This window comes from Ostrinia furnacalis, unplaced genomic scaffold (assembly GCF_004193835.3).
Source record: "Ostrinia furnacalis isolate ACB-3 unplaced genomic scaffold, ASM419383v2 OfSCF3056, whole genome shotgun sequence".
Lineage (NCBI taxonomy): Eukaryota > Metazoa > Arthropoda > Insecta > Lepidoptera > Crambidae > Ostrinia > Ostrinia furnacalis.
In genome coordinates this window covers 27,763-53,717 of record NW_021133295.1, presented here as the reverse complement: position 1 = coordinate 53,717, position 25,955 = coordinate 27,763, and the positions used below count along the sequence as shown (strand labels likewise).

The 25,955-nt window shown below is 36.6% G+C and overlaps 1 protein-coding gene across 1 annotated transcript; it reads left to right on the top strand.

Annotated features, from left to right (window-relative positions):
- The first annotated feature begins 23,897 nt into the window (after positions 1 to 23,897).
- Positions 23,898 to 25,219, top strand: RpL24-like (ribosomal protein L24-like). Its single transcript, XM_028310669.1, has 3 exons — positions 23,898 to 24,045; positions 24,126 to 24,448; positions 24,882 to 25,219. The coding sequence occupies exons 1-3, from the start codon at positions 23,965 to 23,967 to the stop codon at positions 25,054 to 25,056; spliced, it is 579 nt and encodes a 192-aa protein (XP_028166470.1). The 5' UTR covers positions 23,898 to 23,964; the 3' UTR covers positions 25,057 to 25,219.
- The last annotated feature ends 736 nt before the right edge of the window (positions 25,220 to 25,955 follow it).

Below are 25,955 nucleotides of genomic sequence, written 5' to 3'. Positions count from 1 at the left end.
AAACTCCTTGACATAAAAACCATTTGAAGAACTATAATCTTACAACTTACAACTACTCGTAAATATCAGAATTACATAAATGCTACAATTATAATTTATCTAAACCCACGCGGTGAATTCAAAACTTTCAGCTAAGTGGCAAGTACTGCTGTCAATTTCACATCCAAGAGTTTCTTGCAGCTTCTCAGCACTGGCCTATTTATTATCCCGAAGCACTGGCAGGGTAATGGTGCGTCCACACTGGGCGAATATGCTCGCGCGGCAAACTCGACATCCTGCTCACCCTGCTCTTGAGTGAGCAAGATGTCGAGTTTGCCGCGCGAGCATATTCGCCCAGTGTGGACGCACCATTATTAGAGTAACACTGGAACGTGCAAAAGCACTATTTAAAAGCCTATTTGCAGACTTTTATGACTTTAAACTCCTTCGAAGATCTAGCATCTGGCAGCCCTGCGCCCCTCGTTGCATCGTGATTACGCGCATCCTCCCATGCATATTGCATGAGCGCGTCTCGTTAAACACCCGTCCGTCCCGTGTTGGTACAGGCGGCACAAATGATACGATATCAATCGCATGCCTCCATCTCGCGATTGCTGATACATTTTCCTTGAAGAATTAACTTCTTTCAATTTTGTAAAGCATCTTGCTTGATGATGTGGTGACTTTGCTTGTTATAAACATGTTGGATAAAGCTCCGACTTTTACGACGATATGGACCCATACAATTTAACCGCCATCCTTTGCCGGCTAAGCTACTAGAATAAAATTTGAAGAGAGACTATGAGAAAATGTTCTCGATGTAAACCGAACCGTCAACAAGCTTGACTGAAAAGCTGCGATACACAATCGGGTTTTTTGAAGACTATTTCGATGTCATCGAATAGTTTAATTGCGTCATCTTGGATGATCGCCTGTTAGATGAACAAATAAACTATCATGAAAGCTTACCAACATCCATCGAATGTCTGAGAAACAGCGTTGTTTGTCTGCAGACGGAATTGACGTTGATAATAATAGACGAAATAGGCCAACCGACAAAACTGCACACGTCGCATGGTCTGCTGAGTCGTCTATAAAAAGCGGCTCATTGACTCATTGATCGCGATCGGCGACAAAAAAACCGTCTTTCGATATAAATCTTACTCGAGACGTGGAAGAGTGCCAATAGATATTCCTCAAACGTGACGTCATGGATTTTAAGCATTCGGCTGATAATTTCAAACGGTAGAAAAAAGATAGGTACGGGTGCATTTGCACTTGGTGAAACGTCTCACTGCATTCACTATCAAATAATTCCAACTATACTACATCTCACTATTAAATAATACCTAAGCGTTTTTATCAGTCAGTTCAAATTCAAAATTCAAATTCAAGTTCAAGAGAAGTCTACTGCTGGTCATAAGCCAAGGAGGGCAAAGAATACGATTTTCCACTTTTTTCATACCTATAGCTGACTGTTATTTTCAGAAGTTCATCGGCCTATTGAACAGGGATGATTCACTGCGTTTACTGATGTGTGGTCTTCACTCGCATTAAGCCTGTTACGAGGTCCGATATTGGAAAAAAGATATTGGAATAACCACGTACTGGCAACTAGAAAATCCTCTCTAAACTCAATGAAAAAAAACGGATGATTCTGTTGTAATTCCATAAAATTTTACTGTATATGGTGTACCTGATTTCAAACGTGTTCCGTATTAAATATGACACTTTTTTACTTAACAAGGTGCTGGTCACTCAATCAGTTCACTTTCTTCTCATAAAATGCCTCCAGTTCCCGGCGCTGGGCTCATTGCATATTAATCAGCGTTCGCCTTAATTAAAACACGAAGCCATAATGTTATGCCGCGCGTAGAACTTAGTGCAAAATTAATAGAGAATACTTTCAATTGCTCTCTCATTAAAATTTTAATTCACGTCGACGGTGAATGAAAGGGAAATTATCAATCGGTCAAAAAGGATTGAATGAATATAGCTAACAGTGGGTGTTTATTACATTCGGTCGTTTTTTCTATCAGGAGGAACTAGGAACGATTGTGCGCCTCATTTGGGAATCAGGAGCTAACTGTCTTGGAACCCACCATTAATGTAATCAGAAGAATATAGGAGGAGTTTGAAGTAAGTTTGAAGTAAGTAGTTTGTATGCAAAAGCTCTAATCTGAAAGAGTTACTCGCTATTGCATCGTGTTTTAAAATCATCAGCTGAGTAAAGTTTAATTTCGTCCCATCTCTTTTTACTCTCACTCTTACCACTACGAGATCGATCTAGACAGTGCGTAGAATGTCCGATTTATTTCTATTTCGATTACTCACTCGTTAGACTCGAGGGATATTAATCCGTGATCTGTAGGCCTAAGATGCGCGCCGCGATAAGCGGTTATCACGCCATTTTATCGATTTTCCCATACATTTTGACGTCGATAAAAGTTATCCCGGCGCGCCTCTTAGGCCTACTGATAAATGTTATTATCATTTATTGTGTTGAACTGGTAGACACCACTGTGTAACTTAATTAACCTAGGTATTTTAAAGGAATGTGCAGAAAGTATTCCTGTTAAAGTATCTAGTCAATCTTTATTGATTGAGTTTACTTATTTACGGGCAAACTGTAAAGTAGTAAATCCTGGCTATACAGCAATTGTAATAATGGAAACGAGAGGTATCATTAGGCCCGTTAAAAACGAGCCTAGACGTACGCTACATTAAAAAAAAAAGAGAAACACTGAGGTAACTTATTTCTTACCACGAGGTAAGACGTTTGGCGGAAACGAACGATCGTTTCAGCCAAATGACATCCAGTGCTGGACAAAGGCCTCCCCCAAGTTTTTCCACAATGAACGGTCCTGCGCTGCCCGAATCCAGGCTCTTCCCGCGACCTGTACCAGATCGTCGGTCCACCTCATTTTTTACCTCAAGCGAACATTAAAATTTTCAGGTCCCTAACTTGAGAAACGATGCGTTCNATACGTCCAAACTCATTTATACTTATTCCTGCACAAGATTTTTAGCGACTGTTTTTCTTTGCACGGAGAATCTAGTACCTATCTCCATACCAAAAATCATCAAGTATGAAGTAAAAACAAAAGACAGTTACTTCCTCATTTATGACTATAATATCGTTAAAATTCTCAAGTTTACTATCATAATAATACCGTAAACTCTGGAACATTCTGTCACCATAAGGAAACCATTTAGACCGCTAAACAACTATTAATCCCTAGGGCTTACAATGTGGGGGTCCTGTAAAACCCACAGTCATTATACGCCCTTAATTACCAAGTAATTGAGTTGGAAATTCCTTAGCAATGGTTTCAACAAATTTTTGGTTCCATTGACGATGGAGTCCATAATAATGTAACGAAGTGTGGGAGAAGCTTATTAAATGATTATTTATGTGTCTGAAAGATGATTGGATATTTTAAATTAGATATTATGTTTGTAGAGAGCATAAGATAATCGTAGGACGTCCTGTGGTTAATTTAGTGAATGAAAATTAAAATATGTTACAGTTATGGATACGTTACTTGTATTAAGGTGTGGGATAATGGAAGGCGAAATGTGGGTGGTATTTTATAATAAGAGTGATTAAAATGTACATAAAATTGAAAAATAATTTTAGACGCAGTAGCATAAAGTAATCGCTTACTTATTCATTACGTAACAATGATCCAATGACAATGAAGGGTCCAATGACAGTTTAACTTTCCCCTGGGACAAACTTGACCTTCATTGGTTGGGTTTTTGTGGCGGTCAAGCTGTAGATCCTGGCTACACAGGAGTTGCAGTGGTGGGAACGAGAGGTGGGAATAGTCCCGTTATTCATTACGTAAATAGTATTTTTTTAATTTGAATTAAATTTCTAATAAACTATGTCTTAAACAAATAAAATGTGCTATATTAGGTAGATACAATTCAATACAACATATCCTTATGGATATGCAAGTAATCATAGAGTTCTTATAACTTTAGTTATAGAGACTTAACGACCGTATTCACAAGCATTACTATAAGGTCTCACAGTGCTCGTGGACGCACAGGGGTCAACCTGTGTGTCAAGTGTCAACACGAACACACAGAGTGTTGGAAATCAACAAAGAGTTTTTATACTTTTTCCCGGGTTTCGGCACCAATTTTATGTTGCTTATGACATAAATTAATTATTGAATGTATGAATTATGTATTAAAATATGGATAAAATGTATGAATAAAACAACTTTCTTGAGCTGTCAAANGAGCTGTAGTGAAGAAGTGATTTCGTGATAAATATCGGCGCGTGCGCCGATAGTTTACCAATACATTCCGAGTGGATGTCATTTATGTCATCCAAATTCTTGGGTTCTTTATGGCGGATTTATAATTTGTCAATAAATATCATGCTAGCTTGTGGTCGGATTCACGTGGATATGTTTCAGTCTGACACAATCCTTTGTAACTCTACAGTACCTACTTCAAGCAAGCTTAATTACTTGAATTTTGTAAAAAAATCCCTCTTACTTGAGAAAAGATTGGGTCTTTAAACAAAGTTTCAGTTTCATTGCCTATTTCACCTACCCTGGAGACAAGAGGTAGCTTACAATCTTTCGACAACTACCAAGTTTTCCTTTTCCAAGTGACGATCAGTTTACCCGAATTCAGTTTGTCTAAACGTAAATATTACATAATATTTTCAGATTTATAATACAAGTTTGATGGAAGATGTTCAATATCAGTGAAAAAATATCGAGGTAACAATTTTACTTATGGGGAAATGCATTGGTAGAATCAACATACTAATAGTCACTTCAGCTAAGGGCAGTCCACGGCTCAACGAAAAACAACCAAAGTATATTTGGTACCAAATAAATATTTTTTCTTTTCTTTCCTTCGAAGTAGCGCGTCTCAAAACGGATTTGAACTAGCAACCACCCTAGGTTTTTGCGCTGAAACATAGTTACCATCACGAGAAGCTGCCTTAAGAAATAATTTTCCAGAGGCGTCTAAATATGCAATTTAGAATTCACACAAACATGAAACAACTATTAAGTTAGGATTTACGTTGTGAAATGCGTTAACATAACCTAGGCATCTCGAAAGTTATGCATAATAAATCTAAACTGGCAAGTGACCACTTTTCCCATAAACAATATATCACAATATTACGTGAAACTTTACGATTGAGAGAAATATCGCTCATTTGCGTGATTTCGTCACGACTCACAGTAATAGGGTGGTGACGCGATATTAGGCATAATGAGGTGAATAGGTCTGAGGTAATTGAGTGTAAGGTTAGTAAATGCTGGAAGCTAAAGGGTTAATATTAATACTTATTCTAGATTGGTGTTTTTACATCGTCTACATTTGTTAAACGTGGTCGCACTTGTACCAACTACTNTTTGTGTTACAGAATGGTGCTATGTTAGAATATTAATATCAATATATTACCACCAGTCATATTCCTGCTTCGTCTGATAGTTCATTGGGAGATAATGCCTGATGTTCAAGTATTTGGTGCAATGAAGAAAAAAAAAACATGAACTTCCATGTCTTCCATGACTCCAGGGAAATGCTCAAAACATGCAATTGTAACTGGCATTGTAGTCTGGTATGCAAACCGCCAGACCCGATCGCCCATCAAATCAAAGTTACTGGAAAATTCTAGAATAATTTAGGTGCCCACATTCCAAACAGCAAGACCTATTGCCTCCCCTTAAGATTCAGTCATATTTCGAGAAAGTAAGTGGGTATTATTTTCCCAGGCGGGCCGAGTTTGAGAGAAACACTGACAATAGCCCACAAATCGCTCAAGTTAAATAATTTGCGGAGTTTACGCCTCCGTATCTGTGTCGCTGACTGTACTACAGCCAAATAAGAACAGTATACTCACTTTCTACGCAACATTGACTAACAAAAAAATAAATATTGAAATCTAGGCTTCCGAAAAAGGGCTTACAGATACTTACAAGCAACATGCTTTCTTCGTGACAAACGAGGTAGTCTTTTTTTTTAAAGATTATTAGCAATTTGTATTGCCCAAATTACTAATAGTCCCATTAGACCCTCGTGTTAAGCTAAATAAGCTTGTGTTAAAGTTTAATAATGGTTTGATTGCCACTGCTTTTGAGACTGATATAAGACTGGTACAAGATGAAGTTATCAAATTATCCAGTAGGTATGTTACCAAGCTAAGAAATTAAATTCACATTCAATCCCGCTACCAACAGGCCAACTATGGATCGTTGGGGGAAGCCTATGTTCAGTAGTGAACGTCCTATCGCTGACATAATGATGATAGGTGCATTGCGATAGCTATTTACTGATTTAACACAAATAAAATGCAGTTTCAATAATAAAACTACTCAAATTTTAATAACAAGGTAAAGACAAAACGCGTACCGGAAAACGCAGCGTGGAACGTCCACCCACAAGGTGGACCGACGACATCATAAAGGTAGCAGGGAGGCGCTAGACGCAGGCCGCTACCAACTGGGTAACGTGGAAAACATTGGGGGAGGCCTATGTTCAGCAGTGGACGTCCTATGGCTGAGATGATGATGATGATGATGATGTGGATATTCGCCATCGCCACTGCTTTTGGCACTTGAACAAATTAGTGAATTGACGTTAAGTCTCAGAGTGCATCGCAATAGCTATGCTAGCTAATAGCTAAACATGTGCCTAAAATTTTAAATAAATCATTAAAATTACTTATACAATAGTTTGCTTAGTGGGAGTTTGTATTTAATATCGCCGGTAAAGAGTGCGTCAAAAAATCCTATGAAAACTTTAATTTTTGTAAGTTTCCGCTTCGATGTTTTGCACTGAGTACTGACTAGGACAGATACGGCCAATGGCCACCATAACGGCATGTTATACCTTGACCAACTGACATACCTGGCTTAGAAACATGGCTGTTCTCGTTACCCTGTGGATGTACTTAAAGAAAGTCCCAACTTCATATTTGCCAAAGACACTCGCGTTAATGATTGTACACACACATAAATCTGTTTGTATGTTTATTGATCAGAGAAAAGCTTAGGTGTGTACTCGGCTACCTTACAATAAGGTGGGTAATAAAACTTTTTGACAAACTTCGCGCATTGTTCTGAGTTTGTACAAGTTATTTGGTAAGTAATGAGACGCCATTTTACAAACCGTTTGTTTGAAATTACTGTGACTGTTCCCACTGAGTAAATAATAGAATTATTTTTAGGCTAGGTTTCGCTATCTTATTTTATCTTTGATAAACGTCAAAAATCTGTCATGCTCCATTCAAAAAACACCGGTTATCGTTAGTTACTGTTCAAGTAAGGTGGTGCAAGTGCAACTTAGCCTTAGATTATGACTAAATAAAAACTTAAATTACAGTCATTACCGAATTTTATTGAATAAAACGTCACTCGTTTTAATGTCTGATATCATCATCATCATTTCAGCTAAAGGACGTCCACTGCTGGACAAAATCGTGTGTCTCTGAAATGAGGAGATTCATTGGAGAACTAGACTGCATCTTGCGATTGCGGTCAAATTCCTGCCTTGTCTTACATAAAACCCAAAGTAACAGTCGTTTTCAGGAAAACTTTTTTGTAATAAGTTCGAGAGACTGTTCAGACAGTAGCATATGAAGCTAAACTGTGGCATCGTGTATTATAGAGACACTTGATATAAGTTCAATTATGCAACAAAATATAGTACTTTGTACTTATAAGTAATATAGTATGATGTGATGTAGGCTGAATATGGAAAATTCTACTCATAAACTAGCAGGTTACATGATAAACTCCATTTAGAAAGGTATCGTTAGCTCAAATGTAATAAGGTATTATGAAAGTTAAGGAATCAATCTGCTGCTTTTTAATTAGGAACTTTACGTCATACGATATAATTAACATTGTTGCCTGAACGACTTGATCGCTGGCACCGTTTGAAAATTATAGTAATGCAACTTAATCATAGTAAAGCTGTAGCTTTGAATGCAGGATGTGGGAATAAATTAGATCCTACTAATTAAATGCGAAAGTACTTAACTCTGTCTGTCTGTCTTGCTTTCACGCCTAAACCACTGAAGCGATTTTGATGAAATTTGGCATAGAGATAGTTTGAGTCCCGGGAAAGGACATAGGATAGTTTTTATCCCGGTTTTTAAAACAGGGACGCGCGCGATTAAGTTTTTCTGTGACAGACAAAATTCCACGCGGGCGAAGCCGCGGGCGGAAAGCTAGTATTTAATATTTGCCATGCGCCTGGTGATTTCAATACCGGACTATAAAGCCCAGGCACTAGCGGGTTCATATCCCACGGGTAGCAAAAATCACTTGACTTGAAGGGTTTTTTTCCCAACAAGTCCCAGTAGGTATTACACGATTCGGTGTGACTGATTAGGAAAAAAATTACTTCAAGTGACACACAAAATTATGGATGGCACTGGGATGAAAAATACTTACATATAGTTTATTGAACGAAACGTGTTGCACTAGAATTGAAATCCAGGACCTTTGAAATGAGGGAATTCAACTCTAAGCACTGGAGCACGGCGGCATTATGATTCATGCAATCGGTAATAAATAATTATGTATTTGATTAATTGGATAATTATGATAATTCTTTAAATCAGACAGAGTTGGCGTCAGTCTAATCTTATTAACTAAGACTAGGTCTAATTACAGAAATTATGTAAAATAATTGCAGCGCAACTAAAAGCACAATAATATCATTACCTACTTGCAAATGTTATAAATATGTACAAATCATGAATACTGAACATTCGTAAGTACTTTATACAAAAACTTGTGAAAACATTTTCAAATCTACAACCGTTTCGTAAGCATGAACCACCCATTTGAGGAAAATTCGCTAGCTTAATGGAAACCGGCAAGCTTTTTACCAAGAAAGTACCACTTATGTGTTTATGAAAACGTGGCAACAAGTGACATGACGCGTGGCCGACTTTTTAGAATCTGACACAAAAACATCTTCAATGGAACTTTCACATACCCTACGAAATAACACCCAGTGGTCCGCTAGTAAATCAATTTTCCCCGCATTTCTAATTAATCGGCATTCCTATTGGATATTAACTATAGTTAAACTCAGTGCGGGTTTAAATCAGGTATGACGTTAACGAGCGAGGAAAGTGTCCAATATTGAATGTCTCAGTAGCTGTACCGGTCCTCACCTTATCCTTGGGTGTATTCGATTCTAGGTTATGACACGTGAATTTAAGCATAGAAGTCTCCTAGAATAAGAATCTATGAAATACAAAATGCAATCCATATTCGCTTTTGCTGCATGTTGTAAACGAGTAACCTTTAAAAAAAACCTTAATTAGTCAACGCGAAAAATATAAAATTCGTTAATTTCCTACATACTCACACAACCAAAACCGTAAACTTCATAATGAATTACTTTAAATGAGGTGCCAAGAACATAATCTATTCAACTGTAACGTTATAAATCCAATCACGTAGACATACCTATAAAAGTACAAGCACGACAATCAAATATCTCGGACTACCGACAAACGTTGTCAATTTGTTTTGATTTACGATATAAAATATAAGACATTGTGGGAAATTAAAGTTAGAGGAAAGCAGCTGAAATTACACTTACCTGAAAAACCGCTCATGTCTCTAAACGCCTTTACACCTAACGACCACTATGAAATTCTTTGCAAAAAGGTCACACCAAACTTCACTGGCCACTCACACAACGGTACTAGCACAACACCCGCGATTCCGTGGAAAAAGAAAAGAAACTGTCAGATCGTCTTTTGAAATTTGAAAATGGCGGTCGGCGCGGGAGCGGGCGCGCAGCGTGCGTTCGGTACTCGCACTGAGCTACCGGCCGCGACGACGATTATCTCTCCTGAGTTTTTTTCTTTCATTTATTTTGAAACTGAAAATGGGTTTGACGCTTCGCCGCGCGGTTTTCTTTGATACCGCCGGTTTTGACAAACGTTTGCTTGATTCTGAGTGACAGTTTTGATGAAATGATTGCTTTTTGCATTTTTCAAGATGACAAGTGAATTTCTGTTTAGTATCAACAAACCTTCTTTATTTTTGAGTACGATGGCTGAAACGTGTTTCAAAGATTTTATGAAAAGTTTTGTGGGTGAAGTTTGGGGAAACCATAGCTCAACCGCTGAAAGTCTAGTACCTAGCGTCGCACTTTGCAACAAATTGTAGATATTAAAATCAAAAAATATCAAAATCATCTTTATTAAATTAATAAGTACTTACAAATCGTCGAATGCTCTTATGGAGCCTATACATGTCTCATTCTTTTTTCGCCCAACCAGAGCGCTCGCTATTGAACTCCAAAGCCTATTGCAAGTAGGTTTGCGTAGGTTTGTGGTGTGTTATTAGAAAAGTAACTTTTATACAATTTTCCTTTTGCCATTTTCCCCCTTAAAGAGATTTTTTCCCTGAAATCCTTTTCTGACCGATACTTTTACATTATATGGACCCATATTCCGAATTTCAGCTTTCAGGACAAACGATTTAAATGTAGTCGTATACGGCTACTCAAAAGAAGTCCACGCGTACAAAGTAACAGGTAATGTCATACAAATTACTTAGTAGGTACCTACGAAAAAATTAACTTCTTCTAACAACCTGCAGACCAGATATAATAATATACTCGTATCCCATGTTTCTGGTATAACGGGAGTGTAGTAAAAGTAATATAAGTGTATTAGAATACTAATATCATTATTTATTGTGTGATTAATATGCAAGAAACTGGACGATATTATGAAACCGCGGGAGTCGCGCGGAGGTAAGTAGCGGCTAGATTATAACTGTTGGTTTTAATCAATTATTATTAAACTGAAGGTGTTATTATAATAATTTACTTATGACAAGCTAACTGTAGTGCACGATAATAAATTTTGGCAATCTTGTTAACAAGATCTGATAGAGATTTAATGAGTTTGAAATTCTAGGTTTCCAATTTTATTTTGCTATAATAGGTTGGTGTAAATTTAAAGCCTGCATTGCAATTAAATTAAATATGCATTTCGAATTCAAATTGTAATATTTATATTTTGATATACTCGTATTTATTGAAGATGACATCAGCTTGCACACTCATGCTACGAATTTTACTGAAAATTGAAAAATAACTTGGTTTTCAGGACTAGAAAAGTTAATGTTGTCAATTAACTAATTCGAAAACCACTACGAGTATACTCAAATACTCTAGCTACTTACATTTTGGTTATCATATCGAGTACCTAATTTGGTTTTCAATTTGCTAAATTGTTACGACAGTAAACAGTCACTTAACTTGTGGAACCCTAAGGTTGGGTTGCATCATCTTACTTTAACTTTAACAAACGTTAAAAATCGGTCAAACTCCATACAAAAAACACTGGTTATCGTTAAAGTTAGTTAGCAACTCAGTTTGTGACAAAGTGTGTCTCGATTCTGACATACTTGACTGTAGGTACTTGAAGGGTTAAAAGATACCCATGTTCTAAAAAAAATTGTGTAAATTTAAGTACCTACGTAAATGGATCATCTTGTTTCCCTGCTGCCAGTTAGCTACCATGCAGCAATGCCAGCAGGCACCTAGATTATGAAACAGCATCGCGGCGAATCTTCAATACTTTTATGGTCCTGTTCCAATACTATGTTATTGGACTGGCGTCTGCGCCAGCTGTTATGATGAGTGGAAGATTTTAGACCCGGCTGTGGACTTCTAGCCTAGAACCAGTAGGCAAGCTTACTTTCTCATTAAGTATTTATACTTAAATAGGCTGTACTTGATTAGTTGATGGAACAGTTGAAATTAAATGTCATCAATAAATAATTAATATTTTCAGTCCAGTTAACGTATGAACCGACATATAGCCTGACCAGGAACATAAAAANTGCATAGCTAATGAAAATTCAGCCTTCTAGTTTTATCCACAACGAAGTTACAGGCGGTCGAAAATGGCCTGAAATGCTTCGAGAAAAGGATGGTACGGCCGTGCCGCTTTTTTGCTCGACTTGGTGGGGGCACTGCCGTGCCCCCAGATACTCTAGCTACTTACATTTTGGTTAACATATCGAGTACCTAATTTGGTTTTCAAGTTGCTAAATTGTTACGACAGTAAACAGTCACTTAACTTGTGGAACTCTAAGGTTAGGTTGCACCATCTTACTTTAACTTTAACAAACGTCAAAAATCGGTCAAACTCCATACAAAAAACACCAGTTATCGTTAAAATTAGGTGGTGCAACTTACCGTAAGTTTTTCTCGATTCGCTGGTACTTGAGGGGTTAAAAGATACCAATGTTCTAAAATAATTTGTGTAAATATAAGTAGGCCTACGTTAATGGATCATCTTGTTTCCCTGATGCCAGTTAGTTTAATTTTCCCCCGGGACAAACTTGACCTTCATTGGTCGGGTTTTTATGGCGGTCAAGCTGTAGATCCTGGCTACACAGGAGTTGCAGTGGTGGGAACGAGAGGTGGGAATAGTCCCGTTTGCTGCCAGTTAGCTACCATGCAGCAATGCCAGCAGGCACCTAGATTATGAAACGGCATCGCGGCGAATCTTCAATACTTTTATGGTCCTGTTCCAATACTATGTTATTGGACTGGCGTCTGCGCCAGCTGTTATGATGAGTGGAAGATTTTAGACCCTCGCTGTGAACTTCTAGCCTAAAACCAGTGGGCGAGCTTACTTTCTCATTAAGTATTTATAAATAGGCTGTACTTGATTAGTTGATGGAACAGTTGAAATTAAATCTCATCAACAAATAATTAAAATGTTCAGTCCAGTTAATGTATGAACCGACATAATTGGTATTTGTTGAGACACACATACTTATTTTTAGTCACATTTTTAAACCTTTTTTTTTTGTTTAAAAAAGACTTAATTTTTTTGCTATATATTGTTTGCTATAATACACCTAAACGGCCAGCATTCTTTGACATTAGCCAAAGGATTTAGCAATGCGTGCATTTTTCTTTTTTTAAACCGACTTCAAAAAATTCTGTGTGTTCTCGATTCCACTGTATGTATGAAGACTTTTTACAAATTAACTCGTTTAGCCATTACGGAAATAATTTGAGAAATGTTGAGCCGAACTTTATTATTTACGGCCTGGATAATCATGGGTATTGTTTTTGCTATAAATTATTTAAGAGCTTGGTACAAGTCGCAGGCTTTTGTAATGTTATCTACCTACAAGAAAAAAAAACAAATGCAGTAGGTACTTGTTTAAATAATTCAAAATGAGGATGGTTTTTATTTGCAATGTTTAGACACACATGCTACTATGTAGCACTTGCTCAATAAATAATGGCATGCTCTCGTGCCAGTCATTACTAGTCATTAGCAGTGAAACTGTACCTTAAAACAATCATCAGCTAAGTGCGAATAGCAACTTGCCAAAGGGTTAAATTATTTACATTCGGAAAAACGCTTATCGTCTGCATTAGGCCAACTCCTAAAACAAAAGGAGTCAAAAATCAGGCGTCACCCAGAGGCGAAAAACACGCACCGACTGACAGACTATTATGCCCTACAAAGTTACATTAAATCCGAACAGACAAAACTGAACTTTGTAACATGGAGTTAAAGGCTGCCTTAAATACAAATTTGCTTCTTTAAGACTCACAAAAGATTTATACACCAAAATTGCAAGCGAAAATTGGAATGTAAAGTGTCGGTAAGCATTGTTTGTGTTTAATTTTAAGATGTATTGCTGCATTGTCATAATGCATTCTTTCAAATTTTATTTTTTTTGAAATTTACTTACCTATCTTAAATTTTGATACTTTCATTCATACTGACTGGCTACACTTACGCAAGACGTAAAGGGTAAAAAAAACATTCAATAGTGTTTTATTGATTCAAAAAATCAAAAGAATTCCAATTTCGAATTGGCCGTAACATGACGCTACTCGGTAATGCACCGACAAAAGAAAAAAACTGTCAAAGACCGCCTTTCAACTATTTAACTCAACCGATTTAAAACGGATATTTCTTTCCCGTCGTGTCAAGAATGTGATTCTTTATTCAAATAGGTCTCGATTACATTAATACTGGCAGGTTACGATTTTTATATCGATTTCAACAATAAATTAGTTAGAAGCGATGAAATCTTGAATGGATCTCTATTAAACGAAGGTAAAAGAAAGTTTTCTTGTGTTTTACATTAGATAAGCTTTAACTTTTAACCGTTTAAAAACGTTTGATAACGATACATAACTTAAGCAGTTAGGTACTTATTTTGGATTGCTCTACCTAAGCCTACCTAATTGAAGAAACGGTACTTTTTTTGTCTTCTACCATAAATCTTTTTTTAATTTTTGGCTATTCACCCACACTAAAATACTCGTAGAACAAATCTGTTAATGCCCATTTTCACCATCAATCCCTAATTTTTAAGTGACCCCTATGAAAAAAAAATTGATGTTCACTTAAAAATTTGTGATTAATAGTGAAAACGGGCTTAAGTTAATTAGAGCAGCTCTTACATTGCAAGACATAAGGTAGAAATGCTCATGCATATTTTATAGTTTGATAGAGAACTTAATGCAATGACGTTTCCATTGTATTTTCATTTCTAACCTTCATTGTAAGTGACAAAGAAAATTTTAATACTAGTTTTTAACCCCATCGTTTAGTAAGAAAGCGCGATCTATAGCGAATGGCCACCGAGCCAGGTGGCCATTCGCTATAGAGCGTGGCCAATCGCAAATTACGTATTAGTGGCTCGCACTGTCCTGTCAGCGCTCTGAATGACCAATGTGAAAGCACCTTAATGACCTGTGTTCAAGAACCGATTCTAGGTTGGGGTTTGCTTTGAAAAACAAACAAGTTGGGATATTTTAATTTTTATATGGTGCTAAATATACCTACAATGTACGAGTAACTCAAACCGTTTAAAAATAAAAAGCTGTAGCATCTATTTAATTAGTGCAATTTTGCACTAAAAATTAAATGTAAAAGAATTTGTCACACTACATGCGTTCTGTGGTCTGCAGTTAGGTCAAATTAACGCAGCCCGCACCTGTCACTTTTCGTTCTTTGCCCGCAAAAACTCATAAAACTAATTATATTTTTGCAAGTAAGCTTTCAAAGAGCACTTTTACACGTCCCAGTATTAATCCCGCCACTGCTTCGGGACAATAAATAGGCCAGTGCAAAGAAGAAGCTGCGCAAGAAACTCAGTAACTATTTGCATCATCATCATCATCACCTCAGCCACAGGACGTCCACTGCCGAACATAGGCCTCCCCTAATGACTTCCACTTAACGTTTACTTTGACCTACAAAATTGAAATGAATTTGTGCCTGACCGCAGACCGCAAGCAGTGTGGCAAATCCTAGACCATGCTTTCGTAAAGTTCACCCTCTATTTCCCGGTAAATATTATTGTTTAATTAACTGGTTCTCGTGTGAACCTCAATCATTCGTCACCAACCGAGCGATCAGACGTGCTTTGATTGGTTTCTGCACAATGAGTGTTGTGAAAAACGGAGGCGTGTTTTGAAAATTATCGTATTATGAAAGAGGATAAAACCCACTTGTGTAACATTTGTGACACGGTTAGAACGACCAAGGTTCTGATTGATTCTTTGACTGGTCAATACTATGTAAATAATTAATCGCTAAGTGCAAAACTCGAGAACAACCGGACTTAATTTGGCTATTTCTTTCAATATGAGAAGAGATAAGTCCATGCAAGATTCTTATGTTGAGAAAATTTTGAACATGTCCCAGTGATAATAATTCCATTCGTCATCATTCGTGAAATACATAGATACATAGTTAACGTCCTACTTCCTTTAAAAGTGCTGTCCAAAATACCGTTTTGAATTTTTTACCCAAGAGCAATTCAACAATGTTCTAACCTATTTATAACATTATTAACACAATTTATTTGTCCTACCTGAGAATTGAAACGATCACCTAACCTCCAACCAAGAAGATGGATGAAGAAAACTGAATTCAGTTCGAGTTTCTTCATAGCTCTATCTACAATGAAGTGCTAAAATTTATAGAGGCATGTTTTATTTCAAAACAATTACAATTTTACGGTCTTAAAACCTTCTTGCGAGTGATTGTAAATTATTCAAGATGCATTTTTTCACAGCGCACCTCGTTGGGATTCCCACAGCGCGCATGCAAATGCGTTAACGTGCGATTTTTTCACCTTAGCGCGAATTGTGGTGCATTCTTAAAACTATTTCGATTTGAACCACTCTATCTGTCTCTTTTACTCACTCTGGAACTTTAGAAAGAGTAACAGAGATCGACGAAAATTCGCTAAAACACTAATTTGACAAGAATTACTCTGAAATGGTATTTTGTCAATTTCATCTCTTACCTGTACCCGGGAGACAAGTATGAGTGAAAGAGGTGAAAAGAGTGGGTAAATCAAAATGGTTTTGCAGGGTAGACCGGGTGGTGGTGTCACGTCGGAGTGACACACGAGGTGACATGCCAGACTCGCGCGTACATTTTAATTTTAAGGGCTTCGTTCGTTATAGTTGTACATTTCTTAACGCTTGTACTTATTTGGTGTATTTTCAAGAAAGCATCATTATTTTCTTTTTGTAATTTAGGTTTAGAGTGGCCAGTTTCACACCCCATAATAGTGTTTTTTACTGTTTTCTATGGGATATTCGAATTATGGTTCCGTGCTGCGAAAGATATTAATAAACAGTTTTGGTCCTATACTCCCACGTCAAACGCATAAGGCGGCTCTTAAGTTTGATCTCTGTATGGAAAAAAATATAATACAATAATGTAGAGTCTTAGAAACTACGTATACATACTTTTTTCGTTCCTATACACACATACACCTCTAGCTATCTGTACACTGAGTTTTAGCTAGCCCCTGACCAGTCAACAAAATCACCATACCATCATCATCATCATCATTTCAGCCATAGGACGTCCACTGCTGAACATAGGCCTCCCCCAATGATTTCGTCAATGGCCGGTTGGCCACCATACCATAACTGGACAAAAATGCTAGTATTCGCTGCCCATACATTCCCGTACATCACACACGTCCCCAGCGAGATTGGAACCCGCATAACCGATTCTGCACTTCCGACGCGACCTACTAAGCCAGGCCAAAAACGAATTCAAAGGAATCCCAGTACATGATGCAGTTTTCAGAACCGTTGTTCTTATGAATGACAAACGAGTGCCGAACAATGAAGTCTCGTCTCATTTGACAACGACCGACGGCTTTATTGTCATTTTAGGCGCTACGCACACGTTGCAATTTATTATTGTACCTACAGCCCCACATCATGGAGAAGTAACTGCTAAGAGTCGCGACACTGTCCAGTGACATTTCGACATGCCACATTGACACTTCTAATGTATGTAATGATAAGCAAAGAGATCTAATGAGAGGTAAAGGTAGGTTGCGCTCCCATTTTCTGTTGCTGCTTTATCAGTTTGGTTTCGGATATTGCAGACTTGAATCAACTTAAGTATCGAAGAATCTTTGTAGAGCACATAAAGCTAAATGTAATCATAGCAGCCTAATTAATTTCAGTCTTTTAGTTTACTGATTTGAATCAAAAAGTAGTCTTGCAATTTTTAACAAATTTCAAGAGTTAGTTACAGCAACTACAAGGGAAGTTGATGAACACATTCAATGACGAAGATGTAGGTAATAATAAGACAATATGTAAAGTGACACCAATGACCAGCAAAGCTCGAAAATAGTGGTCAAAAGTTTAAACACTGTAGTTGCTACGTCTGCAGGAATGGGTTATTGTCTTGTCATGTCATTTGACCCGCCTGAGGGCTGACAGGCTGCGACAGATTACGATTTTCAAGGAAGATAGAGATCATGCAAATCCTTTTTAACGTCAGCATGTCAGCAGAACCGTTAGTATTGTTTGGCAATGAGGTGAAACTCAAAACTGCTGTACTTAATTGTAAGTATTTAAAAAAGTTAAAGATATTTGAAGCTCGATAATTTTTGTATCGACTGTTCCAAATCTTAATATCTTACTTAAAAGATTAGTTAGGTCTCCCAGCACACAAAAACAAAATTCCATTTAGAAAATGCTTAATAAGAATTGTCCAGACTGGGCTATGAATCCATGAGCTTAACGCAGATCCCGATTCCCTTACTCTAAGGTGGCCTCAAAATTACTTTCAATTTAGATCACACCTCTTTGGCCATTAGTTTAGTTGGTCACATCTCAGAGCCGTAAACCCCACGAGGACATTTGAATTCGTATGGGAAATCACTGGTCTTGTAAATACATTTTTAAATGCAGTAATGTCACTGACCACACACAATATAATGCGATTGCTATCACGTAGCGGGCGTCTAGACGCTGATTGTAAAACTGTCTCCAATAAAATTGAGTGAAAATATGCCCAATAGACTGACTTTGCTTTCCAAGTGCTTGACGTTTGTTTTATTGTTATTCTTTCCTGCATTGATCATACCAACGTGTAGACAGTAAAGACCTTTATGAGGCTTGGAGGATAAGGAAACTGAAGTAGCATTGAAGTAAATGTACATAGTTCAGTAAACCTTTGCCAAAGAACCGTTTACAAACGGGTGAGGTGGTAGATTTTTTGATGAAGCATTAGGAGTGAAGATGGAACGACGAATAAAATAAAAATATCATTTGCAGTACTTGACAATGGTCAGTGAAGACTAGTTAGCCGAAGATCGTATTTCGAGATAAAGATCTACTCTCTGGTTCTGATGCACTTTTGTTTATGATCCCATTGAGGGCTATCGTTTTAGCGCTCACCAGTTAGCGCCACTGTAGAGTAAGGTCCTGTCACTTGCTAGTAGCGAAGACAGTGGCACCAACTGGTGAGCACTAAAGTGGTAGGAGGACTATCGCATTTGCACTCATCAAGATGGCGCCACTGTAGAGTAAGGTCCTGTCAATCGCCAGGGGTGCCAACTGTTAAGTATAAAAACGATAGCCCTCTATTTACCCCATGAAGTTTGATATTTTTATGTGAAGGTAAGTGACTGAGTGTTTAAGAGTTCTTTGAATGTTTGAAAGGCCTTTAATATTTAAATGTAACCTTGCAAGTTCATTTGAAATATTTGCGGCCGATTTCTCAATGCGCTCGAATTTTGTATGCGCGAATGCTCTGAATTCGACATCAAACGAATTCTTTTGTTTTTCCATGAATGAGGAAACATGTTTATTTCATTTGACGTGTGAATAGGAGCTGTTGGCATTCTTCATCGTTAAAGTACTTCGAAAAAAGGACAAAACCAACGTTACCTTGTTTTGATAATATCATAAAACGAAGAGGATCAAGCTTTTTTGCAAGTAAGAGGGATTACCCTTGCATTGAAGAGTAGACCATAGAAAGGTGGAGTTATCGCATCTCTGCAAATGTAATGTAAGAGAACGAGAACCCATCAGCTCATTATACTGACCTCAAGATCAAGAATACAGCATACATTAGCCGAATAAAAAAATTCGTGTTCTTTTACAGTCCAATATCTTACAGAAATGGTTTCTTTATAGGAAGATTGAATAAACTTACTTAAATATGGATATGTTACTGTAAAAGCTCGAATTGCAGTAAATCCTAAGATATTCCAGTAAAACCTAAGATCTACCAATTCCTAATGGTAAATGTCCCAAAAGGTTTGCGATTCGAACTCTTACCACCATTTCGTTGGTAAATCTTAGGATTTACATTAATGGCACGGTAAATGTTGAAAAACAAAACAAGCATTTTTGACAGGTAACAATCGGTCTTATACAGTGTGAGTCACGTTAAAGTGTACATATGAAAACAGATGAAACTAGACCTATTTTTATCGACAAAAAAGAGGTCAAAAATTTTTTGAGATTTTTTTTTAATTTTTTATAGAATTTTTTTTCTTCCAATTACTTATTCTAAAGAAAACGTAATAACTTTTAAACTAAGAGGTATATCCTGATAAAATAAAAACAGTAATAATGCTAAATAACAGGCGATTCTAAAAAATATATATAAAATACACAAAAAAGGCCAACAAATAATAAAAAATGATACTTTTTGAAAAAAATCTCCTTTTAAATTCGTTTTTTTTTGGTTATTTGATAAATTTCTCCAAAAAATGCCCCTATAACAGGTAGTTTTTATTACTTTGTATTATTCTCTATCGTATTATCTTTGTATAACCAAAAATCGCATGTCTCTATCCCTATCACAACATTTGCTATGATCGTTTGAACAAAGGCCTGCCACAACACTATTCTCCGCTACAGGTAAAGACAATTTTAATTTTAACTAAAATGCTTATTTTACTTCGAAATCTTTTGTTTTTATTTAAAATCTAACTTGTTTTTATCAAAATTACAAATCTAGAGCCATTTTCAGTTTCGTTGTTAACGAAGCGTTGAATGGCGCGCCCGGAGAGGCTTAGTTCAAACGATCATTGCAAACGTTGTGATAGGGATAGAGACATGCGATTTTTGGTTTTACAAAGGTAATACGATAGAGAATAATACAAAGTAATAAAAACCACCGATTATAGGGGCATTTTTTGGAGAAATTTATCAAATAACCAAAAAAACACGAATTTAAAAGCAGATTTTTTTCAAAAAGTATCATTTTTTATTATTTGTTGGCTTTTTTTGTGTATTTTATGTATGTTTTTAGTATCGCCTGTTATTTAGCATTATTACTGTTTTTATTTTATCAGGATATACCTCTTAGTTTCAAAGTTATTACGTTTTCTTTACAATAAGTAATTGGAAGAAAAAAAATTCTATAAAAAATTTAAAAAAAATCTCAAAAATTTTTTGACCTATTTTTTGTCGATAAAAANTCGCCAATAGGTCTAGTTTCATCTATTTTCATATGTACACTTTAACGTGACTCACACTGTATACGCATTACATGAGCGCAGCCTTTTTGTATTATTTAAATGTACGAACAATTTAAGAACTAAAAAGAAAGACCACGGCATCACTTTTCATTTTAATACAATTAAACAAACAATGATGTCACTGCCTTGTTTTTTCTTTAGCAACGTAAGATCATGTCATATAAAATACTAGCTTTTGCCCGCGGATTCACCCGCGTGAAATTTAATTTGTCACATATCGCCATAAATTATAGCGTATACCTATGTTATTCTGGGTTATGAACAATAATACTGTAAAGTTTCATCAAAATCAGTTCAGTAGTTTTCGCTTGAAAGAGTAAAAAACATCCACACAAACTTTCGCGTTTATAATATTAGTAGGATGCATGCAATACAAAATTTCAGTGTCCTAGATAGGCTAGATATGATATTTACAGGTATGCGCTACTTTTTTTTCACTACTACGATTTTTTCCATTTCACATTTCGTCCATGCCATGGACGAATTAAAATTAAAATCTTACTAATTAAAAGTTCTGTAAACTTTTACGAAAAAAACATCGTTGGTAATGAGTCAGAAGGAATAAAAAAGGAAACAGTAAAAATGTGAACACCAAAACACAAGAAAAAGAAATGATTGCAAATAATTTAAATAAGTTGGTATTAGTTTGTACTTATTATTATCATATGATACCTTTATAATACTATGTACCTGTTTTGTCTAATAGTTGATGAAAGTAAGTAATTAAGAATTACTCATTGTTTTATTTCTAAAACCAACATCTACCAGCTGACAGAGGTAAAACCTAGTAATACTGAATTCAAATGGTAAAAGCTCGAAAAAATCGTCGTATTTTCAGAAATACTTACATTTACCAACTCATGTCGGTAAATCCTAAGACTTACACTTAAATCTTAAGATTAACCGTAGTTCGAGCTTTTACAGTAACAGATACATCAACAAAACCTTTGACCTACAATCTCCTTATTGCTTAGTTTAACACTGCGTAGTTACCTATGTTCCGTATCAATAGCCATAACCATGACCACACGGTAATTACCGAGGCTCCTTACCGTGCTACGGTTACCAGTAGGAAGCGGGCATTACTGATTCACTGTGACCGAGCCAGCCTCATTATGCGCCTGCGCCGATAACAGGTGCGTGCGAACAAAGATCTAGAATGTTTTGAATGAAATGCACAAGAAACACCCATTAAAGGCCCAAGTGCTTAAGTGGTTAAAGAATTGATTCTTTGGATTAAAAAGTCCTGGGGCGGTTCCCAGATGAGACAACACATATTGACAGCAGCGTGTGTAGGTAACTTAGATAATTCTAATAACGCTGACGAAATGCGTTTTGGCGATTCAATAGGGTAACTTTCACAATCGTCTACTAACTACGATCTTCACTGCAACCAGAAAAAACAGGCAAAAAAGCTATTTTATGTGTTTACTTCATAATATATTTTGATATAACTGTCTTGAGTACGTACCTATTATAATTTGAGACCATTATGAGAGACATGTTTGACAATTTTAGGAGACGAAGCGTAGGTACTCAACACAAAATTGTGATGGTTTAAACTTTACTTTCTTAAATAATAATATAAATCCTATCCTAAATAACAGGATAATTAAATAGATCATCCAGCTATCTAAATCTTCGTGGTGCTATCGCTTAGGTGTAATGAAGGCTAATGGCCGCGGGCTGTGATTTTTGAAGCCCCGCCGTTAATCAGAGCTTGATACTTAGCTGTACTTCCATGACCATGGATCATAGAACACCTACCATAAAGTTTCTCACAAGTACTCAATGATGCATGCATTCTGGTTGGTTAATTCGTCCAAGATTCATTCCGATTCACTGTATCCCTAAAAAACGGTTTAGAAGAATAATAACGGTCCTTCCAACAAGTTCATTTTTCAGCTATGTCCGGGGGGCCATTTTTCTACTCCTTTAGCGTTTTTTAATTCGTATAACCGCTTACCTATTTAAGTAAAAATAACCTTAAAAAAAATTGCCTAAGGCGCGAATCGAATCCACGTCCTTTCGCTTGCCGGTCAATGCTCTTCGATTGATTATTAATCAATTTATTTTTTTACAGTTTCCTTTCTTCCCAACTTTGGTACCTACCTACTGCATACGTCAACGTCAATAGCACCTACCTATCTCAATGTGAACTAAGGACGATTGCGCCCACCTCAAAAGCGCATAGAATGCCCCATTGATCCTAATACACCAACAATCGCCCATATCGATGCAGAGCTCGTGGCGTCTGCAGCCGATAATGAGCCCCAATGTGTGGTAATAAGTTTGTTAAATCTGCGCACGATTGCGATCATTTTGGAGCGACCACCGGCGGGCGCCATTAGCATCGTAATTTGTTGTAAATAAAGTGATGACCGGCATCGCAAATAGAGCATTATTGTTTTGAGAGGTCAAATTATTTGTAATATGGTACCTAAGTACTTAAATAATTTAAAGTGAGACTTACATGAATGATGTATCTTCATTTCTTGTTGATTTTCGAAGCCTCCACCAAAATTTTCTCGTGTTCTTCTTGGAAAACCTTAAAAAGAATAAATATAACTTTAAATAATTGCGTAAACTCACAGAATCACTTAATCATTTACATCTCACAGCAAAATTTAAATATTAGATAAAATATTTAATCTTGAATGGAGATGCCTACTACCTACTTAGAAAGAAAGAAAGAAACATACTTTCGTTTACACTTTAATAATTAGCTTCATATTGATATAGATGAAATCAATATCAAAAAAAATATTCTATCACACTCAATTTTAAAAGTTCTCCAATGAGCTTTTTGCTTAACCTTCATAAATGCAACTTGCAGCGACATCTATCGTTGAGTAGCTGCACTATCCAAAGTGATGAAATAACAACCGCTAGATGTCACTAGTGACTACTGACATTGAATTTTTTATATTTTTCATAACGAAACATTAATTACACAATAATTAAATAAATCAAAACATTAATCATTTTAATAATGTAATTGGCTTTATTTTTAGTTAGTACCTGTTTAATGATTTTTCGCATGCTAGCACCAAACGCCGCTACTGTCATTAGTGTCAGTTTGACACAAACGAAACGAGCCTTTCCTTTTTGACGTGCTGTGTAAAACAAAAACACGCACGTGTAGAAAATGCGTATTGAAACTTGTTATTTCTGCTCGTCCAGGATATATCCTGGACATGGCATTCAATTCGTGAGAAACGATTGCAAGGTAAGTTCTAAATAAACATTGTTTCGCTCATCTTTTTGCTATTTCATAACCTTGCGTAGCACTAACCAAAGTGCCTGTAGATTTTCAGATTCTGCCGTTCAAAATGCCATGCGGCGTTCAAAAAGAAGAAGAACCCGCGTAAAACCAAATGGACTAAAGCCTACCGTAAGACAGCGGGCAAAGAGTTGGCTATTGACCCGTCCTTTGAATTCGAGAAGCGTCGCCATGCTCCAGTGAAATATAACAGGGAATTATGGACGAAGACCATCGAGGCAATGAAGAAGGTGGAGGAGATTAGGCAGAGGAGGTCGAACAACTACATTATGCAGAGATTGAGGAAGGGACGTGAAGTGGAGTGGCAGAGAGACGTCAGAGAAGTCCAGAGGGATATTTCACTTATCAGGTATGGATATCTTATTTATTATGATGCAAATAATTGCTAAATCATGAGAAGCGTCATTTAGGCATATTCAAAGAACACCAAATAACTAGATGCACTATAAATTTATCACTTTCTAGATATAATTGGGTATACTTCTTCTGTATCTTCTGTTTACAGAAGCTTTAGCGAAAGGTCACTGATTGACTGACACAATCAATTACAAGTGCTAGAAGTCTCAAATTTTGCATGGGGGTCCTTTTAGAACGTAGGTGCTCATTAAGAACGGATTTTACAAAACTCCATCCCTAAGGGGGTAAAACGGGATCCACACGTATGAAGTCTTGGGCAGCCGCTAGTTATTCATAAAATTATTGTGCAATATAATATCACACAATCAATACAAGTGAAAATAAATTACAGTTTAACGTTAATTACAATGTGTCTTTAATTTCAGATCACCAGCAGCAGGTCTCAAACAAAGACAGGCCCTAGAAGACACTGAGATGGAAGTGGAGCCAGAAACAATTGAAGTCGTTGATGCTAAGGGCCGCAAGAAAATTATCGAGGCACCTGTCATGGTGCCCGCTACTGGAGAAATGATCGAAGATGGTGGAGATATTGAGTTATAAGCATCAGTGTTTGAATAACATAGACAATGAACACCAAATAGTAGCCATAATACCTGGTTCTATGTGAAAATCAACAAGTTTCAAGTTATTACGCTTTTATGAAGAACACTTTTCAAAAATGGGAGTCATCATTTTTGTTACCTACTGTAGTCATTCAGTAATTCACTAAAATAAATTATTTTAAGCCAAAATAAAGTTGTTTGATTTATTATGATAAGCAAGTAATCCGTATTGAAATTATTTCCAAAGAAGTATCCTTAGAGACACATACACTTTTTAGAACCTAAGATTATACAACTTGAGGATTCTGCTATCTTGTCAAAAACAAATCCATAAGTGCTGAGGTTTTTTGATAATTTTATTTCGTGTCTAACTGGCTTACCATTCTACCTTTGCTTGCCATCAAGTAATAGAGTGATATCATTACAACAACGTTCTAATTATCTCAAGGCTTCCACTAGTGCATACTTAGTATTATTATGGATAGAGTCATTATAAAAGTATTGATTTACGGCGTACCGGTAACCTACGGTAATCCTCTTAAGCTGTCGGGCATGTGTAGTAAACATTTTTGTTCAGTCGCAGATATGAGTAAGTTCATAATTTTTATTTCGGTAATCACAGTAGGTATTGCGGTACCTATGTTTAAACACGGCCGCGACGGCTCTTAAGTTTCATCAATATCCTTCATCCTTAAAAATCTTTTGTGTGGATAATGTGGAAGAGTTGGGAAAGTGCGAGCACAAAAGTAACAATATTCGGTAAGATCCCTCAAATTGGTTCAAGAAAACCTACAGTAGTTACAATAATGACGGTAGGAAGTAAAAGTAGGGACTTGTTTTAGTACCTACGCTTTTACTACATTGTGAACCAAGTTGCAAAGGTTGCGCGCTTCTATT

Excerpts from the sequence above, each read along its gene's own strand:
- RpL24-like (XM_028310669.1), top strand. The coding sequence starts at position 23,965 with ATGCGTATTGAAACTTGTTATTTCTGCTCGTCCAGGATATATCCTGGA. Across the intron at positions 24,046-24,125 it reads TCGTGAGAAACGATTGCAAG|ATTTTCAGATTCTGCCGTTC; the intron begins GTAAGTTCTAAA and ends AAGTGCCTGTAG. Across the intron at positions 24,449-24,881 it reads AGGGATATTTCACTTATCAG|ATCACCAGCAGCAGGTCTCA; the intron begins GTATGGATATCT and ends CTTTAATTTCAG.